The sequence below is a fragment of the Mesoplodon mirus genome (genome assembly GCF_964341445.2).
Source record: "Mesoplodon mirus genome assembly, chromosome: 7".
NCBI lineage: Eukaryota > Metazoa > Chordata > Mammalia > Artiodactyla > Ziphiidae > Mesoplodon > Mesoplodon mirus.
Window position 1 is genome coordinate 27,563,580 of NC_138983.1, and position 23,396 is coordinate 27,586,975.

At 34.0% G+C, this 23,396-nt stretch overlaps 1 protein-coding gene across 2 annotated transcripts in view; it reads right to left on the reverse strand.

Moving 5' to 3' along the window:
- ELP4 (elongator acetyltransferase complex subunit 4) overlaps nt 1–23,396 on the reverse strand; it is a 239,823-nt gene that overhangs the window by 146,777 nt on the left and 69,650 nt on the right. For both annotated transcript variants that reach the window (XM_082627310.1, XM_082627311.1), the window contains exons 6-7: nt 16,733–16,817; nt 12,042–12,230 (exon numbers count right to left, since the gene is read on the reverse strand). In XM_082627310.1, coding sequence (XP_082483436.1) covers nt 12,042–12,230; nt 16,733–16,817 — 274 coding nt within the window. The remainder of the gene's footprint in view (nt 1–12,041; nt 12,231–16,732; nt 16,818–23,396) is intronic.

Genomic DNA, 23,396 nt, shown 5'->3' on the forward strand with positions numbered 1-23,396 from the left:
AATCTTTCCAGATTTAATACTGAACTTTATTCAAAGTCACATACAATTTTAAAATATGGAGGAACTTCTGTAAATTAAAAAAATCCTAATGGCAACACTCTCTTGGTAGCATTGTATATTGATATTCATGTAGGGAAATCATATTTTGGTTCCTTTTTCTAATGTTTAAAACATATTCACAAAGAAGCTATTGGTAAATATACCTACCTCAAGGGCAAAAGAAATTGCTGAGTATGTTGCCAAATACCAGGATTTTTACTAGGATTAAGCAATGGAGCCATATTTTTTGTTTTCCATCTGATCATATACTTGTTATTCTATATTTTGGTATGAAAATGTTGGTTCCTTAAAACTGAAGCATTTTTTAAAGAACACATGATATTATTTTCAGATATATTATTTACATTTACCTTGGTCTCAAATACTACATGCTTTGCAGAACATTTGTTTACATCAGTTTTATTTTTTAGTAAGTTATTATATAAAACATTACAAAAACTTACATATTCTGAAAACCCTTATAAATGGACTGAACAAAATGCTGGAATGAATAGGCTGAACAGAATAATGGCAAAATATTCAAAATTAATTTTAGGCATTTTTAATAAACTACACATCATCTAGTTTCATATTACAGAAATTATTCCCATGGAAATTTACTTGTATTTTAAAATCTTTTATGGGTAACTTCCTAAGTCAGAAATTTGTTGCTCACTACTTTATACATGAAACCCTTAAAATGCAATTCGCAGATGTCCAAAAGCTCACACTCTGCCTGGAAAAACAACTGCTAATATCCAAATATCAAACAGAGCATCCAGCTGATGTTTGCGATGCAGTGGTAGGTTAAAGATACTAAAATTTAAAATCAGCTTAGAATAATCCCATATTGAGTATAAAATTATAGCCTGTCATCAGGAACAGGCTGACAGAGCCAGGTCCAGATGGGAGACTGGCTGCGAAAAAGGCTGAGGCAGGTGGGAATATGATGGGAACCTGACGGAAGACAGGACTACTCCCTCTGCTGGCAAGGTTCTCACCTGCTTGAATTTTTAACTAATGACTAGCTTTCCTTCAATTATTTAAGATATAACCAACAAATTATGTAAGGTGTTCCTTTTTTAGTTGGCTGTTCTGTGTTTGCACATTTTCAAACTCATGGTATCCTATTTTTTCACCAGATTAATTTCTCAGAGATATAAGGATCCAATGTTTCACCAGGAGGTCCAATTATTTACTTATAATTTAATTGCATCATAAGCATAAACAAATGTAGAATTGCTTTTATAAATATTAGGTCTTTAAAAATTAAAAATGCTTCTGATTTATGTTTGTTGATATATATCTCTTCTGGAAGAAAAAATTTCTTGGGCTACAGACTTCAGAATCTCTTTCTCAGGCTCTGCATAATGCCCCGTAATGAAATAATATAGAAATGAACCATATAAATCAACTATACAGGGAACAAGGAAACAGCATGTCACAGCAAAACAGCATAGATGTACAGCGCCAAACCCATCTGATAATCTAATGATCTGAGTTTACAGATATTATGTACTAATATATAAGAAATTAAAACCTAATGTTTACACAAAAATTTTGTTAAATTTTACAGAAAAATTATTCAATATTTGATTTTCAATGTAAGTTAATAGCTGCAGCAAAAACATTTAGTAAAAATCTGTTCTAAGATTTTGGCCTACAACCAGAAGCTCCCAGAACAGGAGGGATCAGCTTTTTCACCCACTGTTCTCATCTGAATCCTGGCTTAAAAGCTATTCCAGCTCCCAGCTTTCCAGAAGGCTCCATCCCAGGAATCCCTGCCTGCCATTTGGTTTGCTGATTTTAATCTCTCAGGACTTTCTTACAGTGGCTCTACTATGCTGAACTGGCACTTGCTTCTAGAAGTGAGTTATTATTAAACCTGTAGGTCAATTGTGGCACTAAAAACTCTTCGGAAGCTTTCAGCCACTGTGTACAATTTGCTAGTCTAATTAAATATTAATTCTAAGTGTTACATTTTGTGGCTAAGAGCTTTTATTTTCCATCATCAGCCTGGAAGAGAAAGAGGTTACAAGGCTAATTTAATCTCTCTCCCGTCCTCCCCAACATTAAAGATTAACTACATAGGGTGCGAAAACATTATTAGAGAAGTGGGAACTCTTTATATAGTAATAATAATGTAATTAATAGCAAAGGGCTAAAAAATAATGTTAGGATATAATATATGACCTGGTACTTAAACAGCTTTAAATTATAATTTGTTACAAGCATGTTTTGTCTCGATATTAAGAAATAAGTATCGCCCTTCTTTGAAGACAGTAACCTTTCTTTAAGGGAAGGTATGCATCTAAGTATATAAATAGGAATAATTCAAAATTTGCATTTTCTTATAGGTGTTTTTCAGAAAGCTTGTAACACCCAAATAAAAAGCTTAGTAATTCTATTTGTAAAATAAATACAAAATTAAGTAAAGTTGTACTTCTTTTCTGTACACAAAAGTGATGTAGTAGAGAAGAGTCTATAATAAAAATAATGTTAAAGATCCTTCCTCTTTTTTTCTTCTATCATGTTCAAGGAGACGAAACACAGAGTCCCTCCCCGATTCTGCTCCCAGAACAGTTGTGTCCATGCCTGGACATTGGGCATTATAAAGACTATGCAGTCCAGCAGCCAAAGATTCCATATGCCCCAACAGATGACTCAATCTCCATACTGTGATGAGACATTTCACTATTTCTATCATTGATATATTTGAAAATTTTGGCTCTAAATAGTACTTTAACAACCATCACCACTACTAGGAACTATATAGTATGAATCGCCATATGAACCAAAACTTCATAATTTTAGGGAAAGCAAAAAAGTATTTAAAGTCAACATTATTTTTCATTGTATGCCTTATCAAATATGATTTGGTTAGATTAATTATAATAAAAGGTTTCTAAATGACTCTTTTTACTTCTGAAGACACACATGAATCTTACTGACAGTTTTAAATATGCTACCCTTATTTAATACGCATATTTACACTAAGACAAAATGGCACATATACTGCTCCTAACGCTCTACATAGACAGAAACTTATAAGAAATTTGGAGTTTATTTGTGTAAAAACTTTCAAACATCCTGGACCAAGAAAGTAAATTAGAAATATAAGTATAATGCATACAAGCTAAGATTTGATTTAAAAAATTAATCAAACACTAGATTGTGCAATATGAAATAGAAAAAAAAAACTGGAACTATAAAAATTTATAAATACAAGCGTATAGGAGCAGAGTTGAAACACAGTTCTATTATTTGTTGTTGTAAAGAAAAACAGACTCTGTTTACACCCAAACAGACTTGTATGAAGTTACTAAATTTTCAAAGACTGGAATTTGACAAATATGGTAAAATTAATATGGGTTTAACATGATTCATTTCATTAAAAAATTCTTTTTAAACTTTTAAAAATGTTAATTTTTTGCAATCTATATCAGAGTAGTTGACAAGGTCTAGAAAAATTAAGGCAGGTTCTTAGTTGAGAATATGAAAAATTGATACCCAGAATATCCAACTTTATCCTTTAATAATTGATAGTTGTGATCAAGAGATTGAATCTGTAATTTTCAGCCTTAAATATCTGTAACAAACTGTATTTAAAAAGACCATTTCAAATAATAATTCTCCTTAATAAAGTATATTTAAAAAGACCATTTAAGATAGATTAAGTTATATGGCAGAAGGTGTTGTTATGCTTTCCTATAATGATGCTCATATCAACAATTACAAAAAAAATATTTTCCAGAATTTTATAGTTGTAAACTCGTAAGAGTCTGTTGTTCCCTTACCATACAATTATTCTTAGGTCTTGTTTTAAGAATAAAAGATTTCACACTGAGAGAAATTCACAAGGCCACTGGAGTCCACATTTCATAATCCTATATTAGTGGTTAGTTCTATAGCTGTCCATTGCTTGCCTTAGAGTTTAGCTGCTAAAATACTCAGCATGAACACAAAAGTTTATGGATGTGAAAAGGTTTGTTCTGAATTTCTCCACACTGAAACATACTGCATCATTTACTTCAGTGGGTTCAAAGTTTTCATATATTAATATTATAGAAGATCGATTTGAAAATATATCTATTAAAATAACACTAAAACTTCATTCAATTTTCAAGAGACATGTAACAAGGGCCTGTCTTCCTGCTTTTCAGAAAATGATTTTTCCTTGGTATAAGCTAACTAATGCTGGTGATAGTTTTCTTCAGTGAGGTAGCTGGAGGCGGGGGGAGGGTGGGGAGGGAAATTCCACAGATAAAATTGTTGGAAAATAGTGGTTTATGATAAAAACTGAATAAGGTTATTACTGACCAAGTGCCAGTGATGACCAATAAAAATATGTTATAGGCCAGTTTCAAATCTAAAATCTATTCTGAATAAAAGAAAGTTTAAATAGTTTACCAACTAATGTTCTATAAGCAAATACATTAAATGCTAGCAATACAAAGAATTATTGTAGAATGAGAAAAAGTTATTTCATATTTTATCATCAAAAATGTCAAGGAAGTTTTCATTCCTGCATTATTATAGTTAAGGAGAAATTTATTGGGTCGTTTATATTTAAAAATTCCTTAAAAGTGTAGATTATGACAGCTTGAATAGATTAGCAATAATAAAAAGTAAATTTTCTTTTTGAAAGGAAAGCTGTGAGAAAGGTATAGAAAATTAACCTTTCCTATTTTAATTACAACTTTAAGTGCTTTAATATTTATTTCCAGACAGTTTCAGGTAAAAGTGCTTTCAATCAATAAAAAATACAAATCAAGAACAACCTGTCACAGATTGTGTAAATAAAATGCATAAGCTAGGGGAAATTTATTTTCCTTTCGCCTCGCCAATATAATCATAATAAGGCATGAAACTAAGTTTCTATTTCCAAAAAGAATAAATGTTATTGGTCACCATTTTTCTTAAGCAGAACTGTCACTGATAATTGAAAATAAAATTAATTTAAAAGGCACTAAATATTTGTATAATTTGCAAGTGGATGACAAATTTCACTAATAGTAAGCCAGTTCTCATTTATAAGACCAAAAAACATTAGAGTTTCATATATTGCGAGATATGGAAATCAAACAGTAACCAATTGTAACAGCTTCAAAGTTATCTCCGTGTAAAAAAAGGTAGTTAAAAAGTTTCGAAGGGTGTACATTTGTGTTTCTAACAGTAAACAGGAAAAAAAGCAGCAGAATGTTCAATGTAGCTGAATATAACAATCTTTGACATGGAAATTTATACTTAAGATTTTAAGAGTTGAAATAATATTCTCATACTTAAGATAATAGGAAGGAAGAGTTTCAAGGTAGGGTTTTAGTTATTTTTCTTAGATGTAACTTTTCCTCTTTCTTTTTCAATCCATGGTAATCTTCACTCGACAACAGTTTTGAACAGTTGAGTTGTGAGAATGTGAGCAGCTGCTGTTATTATAACTAAAGGTCTGTCTACTGCTTGAGTCTGAGAGACCACATGTTCGGCTGTCCTCTCATCTTGCCATCCTCACCAATTAACTATTAACATGGAGGGCCGTACACATGCTCTTGGGGGCTCTTTAACAGGCTTCTTGGCGAGTGGAACAACTACACAGCAGGGAACTGGGAACTGAGTAATGCTGGAATATAGGGGAGCCGTCCATAGTTCTGCTCCTTCTAATGACACTTTACTCCACAGTTCAGCATGTAACAAAGTCTGTATTTAACTTGGCCATTTTCACATACATTTTTAATACAGTGTCTTTGGGCAGATACTAAAACTATATTCTAGCAAGAGACCAGATGAGTAATAATACTACTTCACAGGGAGAATTGTTTAGGACTTTATACGCATACATATTTTAAGACATTCATAATATATTTGATGAATAATTTTAGTGTTTTCAGCAAACAGATATTTAGAATTTATTTTATCCATTTGTTTCAATGTATGCTTGTTATTTCCTGTGCTGTGATGAAAATAATCTCTAACCCAATGGAAATAAACTATTTCAAGTTCAAAGTTATGAGGCTGAGCAGAAAATAGTTCAAATGCAAATTTAAAAATAATTCTTTTCCACTCTACTTGCAAAAGTCTTATTACAACAATAAGTTAAAGTCAGTTTCGAATCTATGTCATTATTTTCCCTATTTTAACTTTTCCCGCTCTGCAATTTCCTTAACTATGTGTTCCTTCTCTACAATGAAATTAAACATGGGAAGCATGCCAAAAGTACAATAAAGGGTAACTAATCATTACTGTACAGGTCTGACAGAATGTTAATAACTAAAGTAAGAACACTGATTGGCTATTTTTTTTTGAACTTCATGTAATCTTTATTTATTTTTAACATCTTTATTGGAGTATAATTGCCTTACAATGGTGTGTTAGTTTCTGCTGTATAACAAAGTGAATCAGCTATACATAAACATATATCCCCATATCTCCTCCCTCTTGTGTCTCCCTCCCACCCTCCCTATGCCACCCGTCTAGGTGGACACAAAGCACCGAGCTGGCTTCCCTGTACTATGTGGCTGCTTCCCACTAGCTATCTATTTTACATTGTGTAGTGTATATATGTCCATGCCACTCTCTCACATCGTCCCAGCTTACACTTCCCCCTCCCCATGTCCTCAAGTCCATTCTCTACGTCTGCGTCTTTATTCCTGTCCTGCCCCTAGGTTCTTCAGAACCATTTTTTTTTTTTTTAGATTCCATATATATGTGTTAGTATACGGTCTTTGTTTTTCTCTTTCTGACTTACTTCACTCTGTATGACAGTCTCTAGGTCCATCCACCTCACTACAAATAACTCAATTTTGTTTCTTTTTATGGCTGAGTAATATTCCATTGTATATATGTGCCACGTCTTCTTTATCCATTCATCTGTCGATGGACACTTAGGTTGCTTCCATGTCCTGGCTACTGTAAATAGAGCTGCAATGAACATTGTGGTACATGACTCTTTTTGAATTATGGTTTTCTCAGGGTATATGCCCAGTAGTGGGATTGCTGGGTCATATGGTAGTTCTATTTTTAGTTTTTTAAGGAACCTCCATACTGTTCTCCATAGTGGCTGTATCAATTTACATTCCCACCAACAGTGCAAGAGGGTTCCCTTTTCTCCACACCCTCTCCAGCATTTATTGTGTGTAGATCTTTTGATGATGGCCATTCTGACTGGTGTGAGGTAATACTGCACTGTAGTTTTGATTTGTATTTCTCTAATGATTAGTGATGTTGTGCATCCTTTCATGTGTTTGTTGGCAATCTGTATATCTTCTTTGGAGAAATGTCTATTTAGGTTTTCTGCCCATTTTTGGATTAGGTTGTTTGTTTTTTTGATATTGAGCTGCATGAGCTGCCTGTATATTTTGGAGATTAATCCTTTGTCAGTTGCTTCGTTTGCAAATATTTTTTCCCATTTTGAGGGTTGTGATTGGCTGTTTTTCCCAATCTAAGAGAAATAGATATTTTATATACTTTTAATGTAGTGTTACTTTATATAATATATTCATATAAAGGTGTCACACTTCTATTATCTATAGATGTTTAATTATATGACAAAATTTCCAAGGATATCAAACTGCATTTCTATTTCCTGTCAGAATCTACCTTACTCTCAAATACCAAGCTCAAGCATCCAAAATATGTACATATACTGATTGTCTGCTCCATCCATTCTATCTTTCATATTTCTGAAAAAACTCCAGGAGGAGGGGACCTTGTTTGTCTTGTTCACTACTTTATCCCCATGGATGCCTAGAATAGTACTTGCAATAAATATTTGTTGATTGAATAAATTATTCAATCACCATTTAAACCTTGACTTAGAGTCTGCAGGGAAGGCACTGGTCATAGTCGAGAGGAAGTTGATGTATGATGTTAAAAAGAGTCATGTTACAACAACGTGATGTTACTAAGACTTCAATGGCCATCTGACTTCAGCCAAGGTTCCTAACCTGTCTAAGCTGTGAGAAGATCCTGTCCAACCTGTAAGAAGATCCTGTCTATGTTGTTCATAAAAAGAGGCAGAAAGCTTAAGATTTCTATTACTTCGATGGACTTGTGTACCTTAGTTTTTGTAGCCTGATCTCTGTTCAAATTCTCAGTTTTGGAGGTCTGATGAAGTAACAATAGTGAAGGTGACAATTGTTGACATATAATGAGTGTCTACCATGTGCCAGCACTGGGTGAGCACATGTTATTGCTAATCCTCTGAATTTTTACAAATGAAGAAGCTAAGGCTGAGAAAGTTAGGACTTGACTAAGACCAAATAACTAATTGGGTCTATCTCCCTCTAAAGCCCAGGCTCTTTCTATCATTGAATGCTACTTTGTGCACAGTCTGCTTCTTAATTTTGACCCTATTTTAGAACTTCCATTGAATAAGCAGCAGAGCGTGGTGGTTAAGAGTATGGTACTTGGAAGGGAAACACTTAGATCTAAATCCTGCCACTCAAGTAGCTGTGTGATCTTGGGAAAGTCACTTAAATTTTCTGTCCCTTTTTCCTTATCTATAAAATGGAAATAATGATAGCACCAACAATATAGGATTATTATAAGGATTAAATGAGTTAATATTTGAAAAGATCTTAGGACTGCAACTGGCCTATAGAAATCACTATGTAAGTTTTTATTAAACAAACTCACAGTTCCCTGGTTCTGTGTATGCATATGTCTTTGGTTAGCTTTGTAAGCATATGGCTTCCGCTTCTTACTCTCTTTTCTTAGCCTAAACATTGTGATTTTCCTTGCCAGTCTTTAAGAGTTATTTAGAGTTTTATCCACTATTTATATTATGACTGGTTTAAGCAAACTGTTAAGTTTTACATTTTCTCCTAAGTATTTTCATAAAAAACCAAATATATGGTCAGATGTCATGCTCAAAGAGCAAGGGAATAATTTATTTGTTTTTTTTTTATAGCTCCACTGATATTAGGACCAGAAGACTACTATACGATAGCTAGGCAAAATTGTCTAGGGAAGAGACTGTGGTATAAGGTCACCAAAGTCTTATGTTTTCCTATTTCCATTTCAAAATAGGAAAAACCTTATGTTTTCCTATATCCACTTCAAAATAGTCTCTTTACTGGTATTTTAAAAAGCAGAATTTAAATTATATCTTTTTCAGTTTTACAAGAATTCAAATATATCTATAAAATACCAAAATTCAAATACTGCTTAATGTTCAGTGATGTACATAGGATGATTTGAAGTCTTCTGATAGTATTACTGCTCTTCCCTCAGAGGCTAGAGGAATCACTGTCACAAACATTCACAATAGGTTTGGAATCTCTTCTCTAAATAATAATGATGATCACTACCAAAACGGCCTTAGAAATTTTTTTCTTTCTTTTCTTTATTGCATAGGCACCTTTGCAATAAATTTTAAAATTACATATATACGTATATTTATTTCATAATTATTTTGGTTCTTAAATTTAGGTCTTTGATTCATTCTGAATTAATTTTTGTATATGGTGTGAGGTAAGGGTCCAAACTTCATTCTTTTGCGTGTAGCTATCTAGTTGTCCCATGCCATTTGTTGAAAGGTTATTCTTTTCTTATGAATGGTCTTGGCACCCTTGTTGAAATTTTGTTGACCATAGATGTATGGGTTTATTTCTAGACTGCCAATTCTATCCCATTGTTTTATATGTCTATTCTTATTCGAGTACTCAAGTACTCCCTGGAGACCTCCAAATTTCAATTACATCTGCTATATTTCTGTTAATGTAATTAAATGTAAAGTTCTCACAGACCTTTGGAGTGTCACCAAGCATAGTCCCTGTTTCTTTGATTTGCTTGAATATGTCATATAAGTTCAGACCTCAGTTGTGAAACAGGGATAATGCTTAACATATCCAAGGACAGGAGCTTAATTCAGATGAACCCTTCAAGTCCTTTCTATTTAGCTCTAAGGTTAAAGATTTGAGATTTACTAGCTTTGAGAGAATGAGTTCCAGAATACAAATCTGTTAGATATTGTAGTAGAATTTTGTCATAATATGGTTCTAGAATCTGATTTTCTGGGTTCAAATTATGGTTTCTCAAGTATTTAACCTTGATCAAATTTCTGAATTTCTCTATACCTCAGTTTCCTTATAGGTAAAATGGAGATAATAGCATTTACATAAAAATTCTATAAGAATTGGTAGGTCCTGACTTAGTGTTTTTTATTTGCTAGTTGCTCTCATTATTGTTATAATTGCTACTTCTTAGAGAAGTAAAACAAAGCTCAAAACTTCTCTGCTATAATTCATTCCAAATCAAAGTGTTTTAGTATGTACATTAGAAAAAATGATTTCAGTGATTTTAGTTACTTTGACTTTCACATTCCATTCATTGCAGCAGGTATTTCAGTTATATTATTTCTACTATCATGTTATAGTGTATGTGTACATATATACATACATACTGTGGAAACAGTCCCAAACTTGCCCCTTGAACACTCTCAAGAACTTTTTTGAACCAATGAGGAAATCTTACAAAGACCCCTCGTTCTCTGGGGAGACACCTCTTTTTATGAGAGTGTAACTTCAGGAGAAATATATATAGAAACAAGGAGGGAAGATGGGGACTAGTCCTATTCAGATCATCTTTTTTTTCAATTTTTTTTTTACTGTGGTAAAGTACATATAGTGTAAAGTTTACCATTTTAACCATTAAAAAAAAATAAATTTATTTATTTATTTATGTTTGGCTGCATTGGGTCTTCATTGCTGCACATGAGCTTTCTCTAGTTGTGGCGAGCGGGGGCTACTCTTCATTGTGGTGGCTTCTCCTGTTGCAGAGCACGGGCTCTGGGCCCGTGGGCCTCAGTAGTTGTGGCATGCGGGCTCCGTAGTTATGGCATGCGGGCTGTAGAGTGCAGGCTCAGTAGTTGTGGTGCACGGGCTTAGTTGCTCTGCGGCATGTGGGATCTTCCTGGCCCAGGGCTCAAACCCATGTCCCCTGCATTGGCAGGTGGATTCTTAACTACTGTGCCACCAGGGAAGCCCTTAACCATTTTTAAGTGTACAGTTCAGTGGTATTAAACACATTCATAATGTTGTGCTACCATCACCACCAGCCATCTCCAGAACTCTTTGCATCTTGTAAAACTGAAACTCCATACCCATTAAAATAATAACTCTCATTCTCTCCCACCTCCAGCACCTGGCAACTACCATTCTATTTTCTGTCTCCATAATTTTGACTACTCCAAGTATGTCATATAACTGTATTCACAGTATTTGTCTTTCAGTGACTGACTTATTTCACTGAGCCTAACGTTCTCAAGATTTATCCTTGTTGTAGCACATGTGAGAACTTCCTTCCTTTTTTTTTTTTTTTTTTTTCCATACGCGGGCCTCTCACTGTTGTGGCCTCTCCCGTTGCGGAGCACAGGCTCCGGATGCGCAGGCTCAGCGACCATGGCTCACGGGCCCAGCCGCTCCGCGGCATGTGGGATCTTCCCGGACCGGGGCACGAACCTGTGTCCCCTGCATCGGCAGGTGGACTCTCAACCACCGCGCCACCAGGGAAGCCCCTTCCTTCCTTTTTAAGGCTGAATAATATCCTGTTGTGTGGATATGCCACATTTTGCTTATCTATTCATCTGTCAGTGAACAGTCAGGTTGCTTCTACATTTTAGTTGTTGTGAATAATGCTGCTATACATGGGTGTAAAAATATCTCTTCAAGATCTATATTCAGATTAGCTTTATGATCAACGACAAGATATGACAGCAAAATCAACCTCATGTCACAATGATACTAGCAAGTTCACAATAAATCAAAGAAAAAAATAATAAAATTAGTGAAGATGAAATTACCACATACTCACTGTATATCAAAATCACAAGTACTAGAGAATTGAATAATCTAAAAGACATCTTGCTGCTCCGGCATTTCAAGCATCTTTAGTCTCTTTTATCCAAATGGCATATGAAAATAATTTACCAGGTTCATAAAGCACTTATAAACTGCTCTTCAGTATAAACCACGAGTTAGGAGAAAGTAGTTTTGGAAAGTTCTTACCTGGATAAGGTGTGTTGGCACTGTGATGATACAGGCTGAAAGAGAGGTTCGGAGAAGACCACGGAGCATATAGAGGAACTTTGTAAGACTGAAATTGCTGTCACAGTTTTCTGTCCAGCAAATGTCATCTCCCCACAAAGGTGAACCAAGATTCTGGATTCCTATTCTTAAAATGTTTTTCTGTTTTTTCTAAGGGAAAGTGAGAGGGAGGTAAACACACTAAGTTTTATTAAACAACAGGATACCTACCTCTTTTACTTTTATCTGCCGGTTCTTATTTTTATTCAAAACAGATCAGGGAGTTAATGTCAACAGACGTAGTAAAAAGTTTTATGTATTATCAATAATAAGGCAATATAAAGGAAACCTTTTAGACTACAAGACTATAAAAAAATAGCAGAACTGTTGTTTTGTTTTTTCTATTGGAAAATTTGAGGAGTATCACAAGCCTCAAGCTTTTGTTTCTAAATCTTAATGGTGCCTAAGAATTATGTTTGAGGCAATTAAAGTAATACATAACAAATCACAGGCAATAATAAAGAGAATCTAAACTAGAATGCTTACAAACCATTCTTACAAAACTCTGTAAGTCTTTCAATAAATTACAGAGTGCTCAATATTTCTCAGATAAATACTATCATGTCCACCGCCTACTATTTTGTTTGAAAGAAGTTTAAAAATGTATTTTATGGGGTTTAGCATTTTACACTTGCCTCTATTTTTTCTTCTTGAAGCTACTTTTATGATAATAATTTGACACTTTTAATAAAACTTAACAGGTGAATGTTTAGAACTTGATCCCATTGACATTAAGGTCATAATAATAGTGAATGATATTTCTTGGGAAAAGAGTATTGAAAAACCATTAAATAAAACCTAAAATGATTGTCAATAAATGTTTGCCAGCAGATGTGTTTATAATAAATTCTACTGTTTGGGTTATTCTAACTGAACAAATGTTTTGCAAATGCTTTCCTTAGTAATTCAGCAAAATTTCCAGGCAAAGGAAGGAGGTCTTAGCAAAAGCTGGCACATGGAAATAACTGGAAAATCATTATTACAATTCTAACAGGGAAAATAAGACTATTCTCCCAAAGCAAAGATTTGGAACATGCCACTTTAGATGTGATTTCTGATGAAACAAGATCCTAAAATATATATATCACTTGCTGTTGCTATAAAATACCACTAATAAAATTTATTAGCCAACTAATTATTGCTCAATACAATATATATATACATACACACAATATATAATATCTCCCTGATATTAGACACACAAGTGATTTTTTGTATTCTTTTTCAAGGAGAATTTGTTGACAAAACAAAGTAGGGAAAATGAATAAAATGTTGAAATGTTAGAACAGGAAAGACTACAGGGACAATAGTAAGATGCGTAAGATACAGACTTAAAGTCTGCATTGTGCAGCTAAGTAGATGTATGATTTTGGGTAAGACAAGTAATTACTTAGGCCTTAGTTTTCTCATCTCTAAAATAAAAAGGATAGAATAGAACATTGCTGTATGAGACCATATAATTCTTCAAATATATAAAGTGACACAATGGCCTGGATAAAAATGTGAGAATGAGATTTTAAAAAGAGGAATTTAGTCTAAGCACATTTGATAAAAACTTTCTGACTTCTAGGACCTAAAGCACAAAGACAATATCAAGGCAGTTGGTCCAATTTTCTTTTCTGGTTGCCTTGAGGTTATGATGACAACCACCTAAGATACCATATGTGGTGATCCTCAACAGTACATAAAAATTATTTTCTTTTTATTTCTGCATTACTTGAATAAAATGAAGTAATATTATGTACCATGGTATATGTTAGAAGTATAAATAAATTTCCAATGAGTTCCTATATCTGTGAAATATGGTAGGTTATTCATTTTTATGTATTACTTAGAAACTCAGAATTTAAACAAAATGGCAAGATTAAGGTTCATTTTTCTCATCCTTAAACTTGTTATCTTATGAACTGTAGCTTAAGTTAGATTCCTAACAGAAAGAGCAACCTGGAAAAAAAAGAGAGAAAATTCCCCCCCCCGCCCCAAATCTAGATATTAGAATGAAATCTGATGGTAACAGGAGAGCAGCCTCATATTGTTTACCCTGTCAACATTTCAGAAACTAAAGGTCAGCTGTATTTTAACCCACAGTCACCATTACCTACTACTGCTGTATCAAAAAGTTTACACAAGTTTTTAACAAAAATGCTGTCAGGTGCAGAATCAGGAGAACCACAATTTAGTGACTTTGACAGTTACACTGATATACACATATAGAAAGAATGAAAATATTAAGCCAGAGAATGAATGAGTGATAAGATATTTAAGTAAAGTATGTACACAGCACATTAGAACATAATTGAGCATAATACTTCAACCCAGGAACACATTTATATTTTAAAAAATATGACAGTATTGTAAAAACAAAGGCTGAGTTACAAATTTCCTGTGTTGTTTGGACATATAATTCCTTGCTACACCATATAATAATGGGGCATACTGTAAGGCGTAATAAAATTAAAAAAATAAATGTTTGCCGACAGCTGAACAATAAATAAATTTATTCCTATGAGAAGATCTAAAATATTTAATCTGGTACCCTAAGTAAAATCAATGTTTAAATTTCATTTATTGTATTATTTCTTAGATATCTGAAAATCAAAAATTAAAAATAAAATTATGACAGTGATTTGTAAATGTTTCCACTCCAAGTATCTTTACGGATGAGCTACAATACTTTACTTACTACTGTTATTAATTATATGGTAGTATATAATATTCTGTTCCTTAGAGTCTATTTCTATTTGTTGCCTCCAACTAGTTTAGTTTATTTCAAAATGTAGTGATAGAGAAAGTAAGATGAAAATATCCTTTTAAAAAGTAGGATTTATTTCAGTGTCAGAATATTATTTTGACTCGGGAATATTTTTTGAAGTAGTGCCTGATAGATGCATTTCTGTGGCTTCTGGAAGTAATCTAAAGTTTCTGAGGCAGATTTATAGACTAGGTAATTTAGCAAATGATGCAATCCATAATTTAAAATATGGAAATTCATTAACTATATTTTAGTTCTAATAAAATTGGAAATATATATTTATAATAACTTATTGGTATATTTAATTTAATTAAAAATTTGTTTTTAGCATTCCTGGTACTCACTATAAAAATGTCTGGCTCAGCCCTGTTTAATCTTTATGAAGGTCAAAAGTTATAGAACCTCTGGTTCAGAGACCCAAACCAGTTTGTTGTCTATCAATGTTCATGAAATAAAATATTGTTTACTAAAAACAGTGTTGATTCATAGTCAAATAAACAAGTAAGAAAACAAACCTTTCATTCTATTCCAATAATAGCTTTTTAAGGGTTCTTCGGATGTGTGTGTGTGTGTATACATATCCATATATGTAAGTATAAGGGTATCTCTTTGTTACTGCCTTTGCTTTTTTGCATTCTATAAAATTTCTTGCTCTTAGAAGATGTGTCATCATTCTACAAGAGCAGCAGCTCTGCACACTGTACCACAGGAACTGTTATGACATGCCTGTTTCCATAGTTACCAGAGCAAGTGGGGAGAGGTGTCTGTCAGGGACCAATTACCTCTCCAGACGGGCACTGCCACCAAAGAGAAGACATGGTGCCTAGAAATCTTAGCTAGGACCAAAAATGGAACAACAATGAGCAAAATAAAACTGTACTAAATACCAAGGGCCATCACAAAAACTGTAACATACATGAAAAACCATCTATAAATGCATGTCTGTGCTTTGCCATACACACATAAGTATTTTCAACCTGCTATTAAACTGATAATTAAAACAAATTTTAAAAGTATTTAGTTTGCCATGGACAAAGTGTTAAATATAGCAATAAAGCTTATCAGAATATTTAAAAATCTATAATATAAGTTAAGAGGAAATGTAGTTGATAATGCTGAAAATAAGACTTTTGGCTTTTTTGTCTTCCTCAATAAAAATAATGGTGCTCTGGAAATAATTCTGCTAAAATAATATAAATGAAATGCAAAACTTTTAGCAGTAATAGCAATTAAAATCACTGAGGAAGAATTGTGAAAGGCATGATATCTAGAAATAAAATTTCCCTCATTTTGTTTAAGTTAAACTAACCGGAACATTTTTAATAGTAGGAATCCAGAGGAAGTTTTTAAAAATAGAGCTACAGAGAAATAGTTAACTTATAAAATGTTTTAATGTAGCAAATAAAAATGCATCTTTTATTCAATGAGACAACTCAAAGCATAATATAATAAATAAAATCTTGAAATAATTAATTCTTACTCATAAGATAATTTAACACTAAGGCCTAAATGACAGAAATATAAAAAATTTCAATAGAAAAGTACAAGTCTTGCAGATTTAACAGTAATTTTCAAACTGGTATTTATTAACTCCAGGTACTACAAATACATATTTAAAAATAATTAATGTGGACAATGTATGTGAACATCTTATGTGCATCCACTGAGAACTAAGCTAAAATTCTAAATACACATTTACAGTCAAACTAAGGCTGCCCGTGCTCTGCTTATTTACATCCTCTGTGCTTAGAAACAGCTTGTTCGCTGTTGATTATCGTAAGACCTACTGGGTCTACCCCTAGAGAGTTTAAAAACAGCATTACATACATGATTATAAAAAGGCTTTGAAGGTACTCAATACCTGGGGATTGGATCCGTCAAATCCTTCCTCATAAATGATGTTCTGGATAAACTGCAGCAGCTTTATGTAGCCATGGTTCAAAGAACTGTTGATAAGAAGTGGTTCAAATGCATAAATGGGCTTATTACACAGGAAATGCAAACTGTAAGCTAAAACTTTAAATAAATAATTAAAAGATATACATTTATGAGACTATACTTAAATATAAGACAAAATAGTATAAGGCATTCTAAAATAAAAAGTCAATACATCCATGGAATAAGTTGCAACGCCCTATAGTAACTAGCTCAATGTTCTTGACATCATGGGAAGATAAAAATCTGTGGAGACTGAGATGACTTAATTATGTCAGGCTTAGTTACCTCCAAGAAAATTAATGATTTAATGAAGCAACCTAAAAGATGAAGCCACTATAGCTTTTCAGAAGTAATCATAGATAATTAACACATAGTTAATGAACTGCTATGCCAAATACACCTGAATCAATGTCCTGATCACCTGAGCTCATCTTCCATCAAAGTTTTAATATTCTTAGAACAAATCGTTAATAATAATATTACTTCAAAAACAACTTTTTAAGAAAAATGAAGACAAGTGAATATAAGCTCCACTTCTGTCTGTAAAAAAAAGACAATAAGACAAATGCATGAATTTAAGGAGATAAACTGTTTCCCACATGAATATTAGCATTAATGTTACTATTTCAAAATATTTTACAAGTGCTATGAAACATAACAAAAATTTAGTAAGAGTGAAGAAAATCTGCTTTAACATTAACTGAATTTAAGATTCTTCATAATGGACAACCTGTGTGCTATATCTGAACATTAAATGTCATGATAATGAAATTCTGGAATATTGCAATTTCATCGAAATTGAAGTGCCTAATACTGTAAAAGCTGCGGGGGATTTTAAAAATACAAAAGTATCGGGACTTCCCTGGTGGCGTAATGGTTAAGAATCTGCCTGTCAATGCAGGGGACACAGGTTTGAGCCCTGGTCCGGGAAGATCCCACATGTTGCAGAGCAACTAAGCCTGTGCGCCACAACTACTGAGACTGCACTCTAGAGCCCGCGAGACGCAAATGAGCCCTCGTGCCACAACTCTTTTTTTTTTGCGGTACGCGGGCCTCTCACTGTTGTGGCCTCTCCCGTTGCGGAGCACAGGCTCCGGACGCGCAGGCTCAGCGGCCATGGCTTACGGGCCCAGCCGCTCCGCGGCATGTGGGATCTTCCCGGACCGGGGCATGAACCCGCGTCCCCTGCATCGGCAGGCGTACTCTCAACCACTGCGCCACCAGGGAAGCCCCTGCCACAACTCTTGAAGCCTGCGCGCCTAGAGCCCAGGCTCTGCAACAAGAGAAGCCACCACAATGAGAAGCCTGCACATGGCAACGAAGAGTAACCCTTGCTCGCCGCGACTAGAGAGTGCCCAAGTGCAGCAATGAAGACCCAACGCAGCCAAAAATAAATAAATTTATAAAAAAGAAAAAAGTACAAAAGTATTTGCTTTACTGTGATCCTAAGTAAAGTGATCATATAGGCAGAAGTGCCCGCCATAAAGAAAAAAGGAAATATAATTTGAAGCATTCGGGTAACATTAAAGAATGTAAGTTAGGAAATGTAGCAAACTGCTTAAATTAATGTGTGCAAATCAACGGCAAGTGGTTCAGCAAAAAATATATGCACATCTCTGTAAACATTTTATAGAACAGTCGCACCCAGCCCAAAAAAGTACCTCTCTAGGGCTTCCCTGGTGGCGCATTGGTTGAGAGTCCGCCTGCCGATGCAGGGAACACGGGTTCGTGCCCCGGTCTGGGAAGATCCCACATGCCGCGGAGCGGCTGGGCCTGTGAGCCATGGCTGCTGAGCCTGCGCGTCCGGAGCCTGTGCTTCGCAACGGGAGAGGCCACAACAATGAGAGGCCCACATACCGCAAAAAAAAAAAAAAGTACCTCTCTAACAGCAACAAAAAAAGAAAACCAAGAGAAAAGAATGGTGTTCTGGGGGCTTCCGGGGCTTCCCGGACTTCCCGGGGGCTTCCCTGGTGGCGCAGTGGTTGAGAGTCCGCCTGCCGCTGCAGGGGACGCGGGTTCGTGCCCTGGTCCGGGAAGATCCCACATGCCGTGGAGCAGCTGGACCCGTGAGCCATGGCCGCTGAGCCTGCGCGTCCGGAGCCAGTACTTCACAACCGGAGAGGCAACAACAGTGAGAGGCCCGCGTACGGCAAAAAAAAAAAAAAAAAAAGGTGTTCTGTGCAAAACAAGCATTACTCCAACTGAAGGATTTGGCAATACAGTTATTTCTCATATACTTATTTCTCCATTTTCAATAAAAATACAATGGATTTCATGACCACATTTTTCTACTTTTGTGAGGAAATGTGTCTATAAACAATGATATTCTGTAAGGACAACGATGTGACTATTTCACATCTTAACACGTATTTGTCCTGGCTAGCTCAACTTATAGAACACAGCGTTGCTGTTTGAACACAGCAGATTCAATCCCTATCTGGGTCAGTTAGCTTTGCACAGGGGCTAAAATCTGCTCCAAGGTCCCAGATTATGAAATGAATTCCAGCCAACCATTTGACAAATGTCATATGGGTTAAAGGAGGGTGGATCAAAAACATATCCAGTGTTTCCTAATCTACCAATAATGAATCTACCTAAGACCATTATTATTTCATATGTTCAAAAAGTTTCTTAAGCATTTTTCCCTCTGCCCCCCAATTGTTCGCTAATAAAATCTGCCTTAAGTATTTGGTAGTAAATTTGCTATCTAAAGGCATACTACTAAATACCACATACATAAGTTACTTCTTAGTTTTTTAGTTGCCACCATTTATCCATTTCATCTTTTCACAGCCCGTTAAGATAACTATAGTAGGTCTAAGATTCTCTTCAATGGTTTGGGGGCAGTTGTTCTCTTGATATGAGAACAAAAACAAGACATAAAGCAAAATATGTCTTAGTCTCTTTCCTTATTTCATATTGACATAAACAACCCAATCACTAACAGTGATTAGAACTTTATAATAAAGTAAATTTTCCGATCTAGTTAGATTTCTAGGAAAATGAACACTTGGATGACAAAATAAATAGGAAAAAAAATCAATATGTATACTGAGAATATTCATTTTTGGATACATGGGATTAGAACTTTTAAAACGGAACTAGTTTATATGGTATTAATATTAAAATACTAAGTATTGTTAATCTCCATGAGATAAATTTCCTTGTCAACAATATTTATAGTAATATTTTTTTTTGCTGAAAATAAATATCTTGTCACCTAAATTTTTTTTTTTATTAAACCCCTTTAATTTTGAGGATGTTGCCTTTTTGTTTGTTCAGTAGTCTAGTAACTCATAAAACAGGAGTTGTCAAGAAGGAAACCCAGTTACAAATATGACTCTGGCTTCCTTATTAATGTTTCCAAACATTTCACAAAGGTTAGGTTATCATAGTGTTTACAACATATCTCAAAGGCAGCACATTTCAAATCACATATTTTATTTTGCCTGATTTTCATAATTTTCAATAACTTTCATAGTAAAATTATCTATCTTGAAATTCTAAAATATCATTTAAACTATAACAGTACAAAGAATATAAAAAATTATTAGAATTTTTATTTTTACCTTTAAAATATTAAGCAGTTAAAACCCTCTTTAGTTAAAAAAATAAAATTGACCATGTGCATTATTATTGTGCATTATTATTCATGTATCTGCTATTATATTACCATGTTATTTGACAGGAATGAATTCCGTTATATTAATATACAAATATGGATAAAAGGGATTCAATCACCCAATGTAAACCTATATTCTGATGACCAAGTTTAAGATGTTTTAAAAAGTTGACAGAAAAAATGAGACTTTCATGCCTATCAATATCCCTCCTCCCCTGATTTTCAGTAAGAGGTCTAATGGATATCTGCATCAGAGACTTTTAATTTACATCAACAAATGGCATTGGTTTTCCTGTGAAAGGTAATTCTGTCATTCAGTCTCATTAAGAAAGATAAAAAACATTACTATAAGAAAAAGAATCAGATGTATACCTAGAAAAGAAATCAAGTAGATAATGAATAACAGATAATTACCTTGCAGTTTCTCAGTGAACAAAGGAATACTTATAAAAGTATCAATGTGATCAAAGAATAAATGTAATAACAACAACAAAAAAACTTAGGTAACAGGAGACAAGATTTCATTTGTGAAAAAATAAATTAAAAAAATGAAATTAGTATATGTGAAATTAACTAGTTGATAAGTGAAAACTTAACTCATAGAAAATAAGCTCTGGATTTGTTTCCGATTGTAATTATATCAACTGGCAAAGCGTCTGGCACATAATAAATACTCAAAATCTTTTGCATCACTGTCACAACATTTGACCATTATGGTAACTTTGTGAGGTAAGTATAGCCATTATCTTCATTTTATGGTTGAGAAAATTAAGACCCATCAGGGGCAAGTGATTTGGCCATGGCTATACAACAATTAAGTAACAGAAGTGGCACTTAAAATTCAAGTTTTCTAAAACTTTGAGTTAAGTTCTTTTGGTTAAACTAGAGTGAGATCCACAATGAGATCCATATTCAATGAAAAGCCTGTGGGTTCAAATACACTCATGTCACTCAGATGAGGTTTGAACATGGCTCCATTCAATAAAGTCAAAGTATTCAGGTGTATAGTCTTAAGGAGGTATTTCTCTTTTAGTTGCACTGGTGAGAACTTCACCAATAGGCCTCATTAGTATTAACTTGGTGTATGGTTTATTAAGAAAATTCAATATTGAAAAGCATAAATTTACAAGTATACAAACTAGATACCAGTATAGCACAGTGGAAAGTATGCTTAAGATCTCAGTTCTGGTTCTATCTGTTCCAACAACTGTAGCAAAATGTGTGATGTGAGGCAAATTCTTTACTTTTTCTGTTCTGGGCTTCAAAATTTTCTCACCTGTAAACTTAAAATTATATGATTCAAGGATGATTTTTCTTTTCTTTTAAGAATGAGTTTTCTCATTAAAATGATTCATTACTGGGTTTTTAAAAATAAGAATTTCTGGTGCATTTAAGTATTGATTTAACTACTTGTTAGGAAGAGAAACTGTTATCACTACCAATTATGATTAATTTAAAAATGAAGGATTTTTGACATTATGCAAATCACTGAGAAAATATGATTTGTATTACTAAAAATCTATTTACACATATATTTCAGGTATTCATCTATGACAAAGAGTGAGACATACTTATAAGGCAGTAGGCACAATATCAAATGTTTCAACTAACTGTAAAACATTTTGCTGAGCTAAAGTTATATTAGCATATAATTTGCATGTGACTACAAAGACTGTGAAGTCTATTCACAAGTAATTTTCAAGTTAAAAATTCCATTATTATTACACTGAATGATGTCATTTATTGATTTTTCTTTTCTGATGCTTTTTGCCTGACAACGCAGAATTTGATTCTCTTCGCTATGGATACTCAACTAAGAGAAGAATATACAGAGATGTAACATTAGGGGCACAAAGGAGGACTATGACCAGCACAAACCTCTGGAACACAGCTGGGAAAGTACTAAGATCATGAAGATGGAAGAATTGCATACATCCATGAAACAATCCACTGTCTGACAGGGACACTGTTGACAGTGGTTATGATCTTTCATGAAAAATAATTCAGTTCAATTACTCTAATTTCCTTTAATTATTGATATAAAAAAGTCACTAAATTTTGTCTCCTACTATCCATCATTATTGCTGTCATCTCTCCAACTCTGGGTCATTACTCATCTTTCAAACACCCTGGCCTTTCAGTTTCTTGACCTCTTCTCTTCCAATGATCTTGTCTCCATTCTACCTACAATGCTCATTCCCATGGTCATACCTTAGATCTTGTCATCATCAATAACTGCTACCCTTGTATAATCTCAATTCACACACTCCCTCCCCACAACCACCACTTTCTGTCTTTTCACTCAGAGTCCCATTTAACCAGAATAGTAGTTTTGCTGAGCAAGTGAGACAAAGCCAGAGAAGGACATCGAAGTGAAGATAAAAAAACTGACCATGGATCAAGATGGTTAATTAGTTGAAAGAGTGTATCAAGGCAGGTGATAGATGATAGGCAATGGTACAGAGGTCTCAGTAAAGTCAAATGCTCGCATAGGGGCTCCCGCATAGCTTATTTATTTTACACGTAGTAGTTTGTACTTCTTAATCCCCTATCCCTATCCTGCTCCTCCACCCTTCCCTCTCCTGACTAGTAACCACTAGTTTGTTCTCTATATCTGTGAGTCTCTTGCTGTTTTGTTATATTCATTCATTTGTTTTATTTTTTAGATTCCATGCATAAGTGATAACATATATTTGTCTTTCTCTGACTTATTTCACTAAGCATAATACTCTCCAGCTCCATACGTGATGCTGCAAATGGCAAAATTTCATTCTTTTTTTAATGACTGACTAATATTCCATTGTATATGTATATCATATCTTCTTTATCCATTCATCTGTTAATGGATGCTTAGGTTGCTTTCATACCTTGGCTACTGTAAATAATCCTGCTATGAAGATTGGGGTGCATGTATCTCTTTGAATTAGTGTTTTCACTTATTAAGTCTTTTAAAACACTTTCAGGA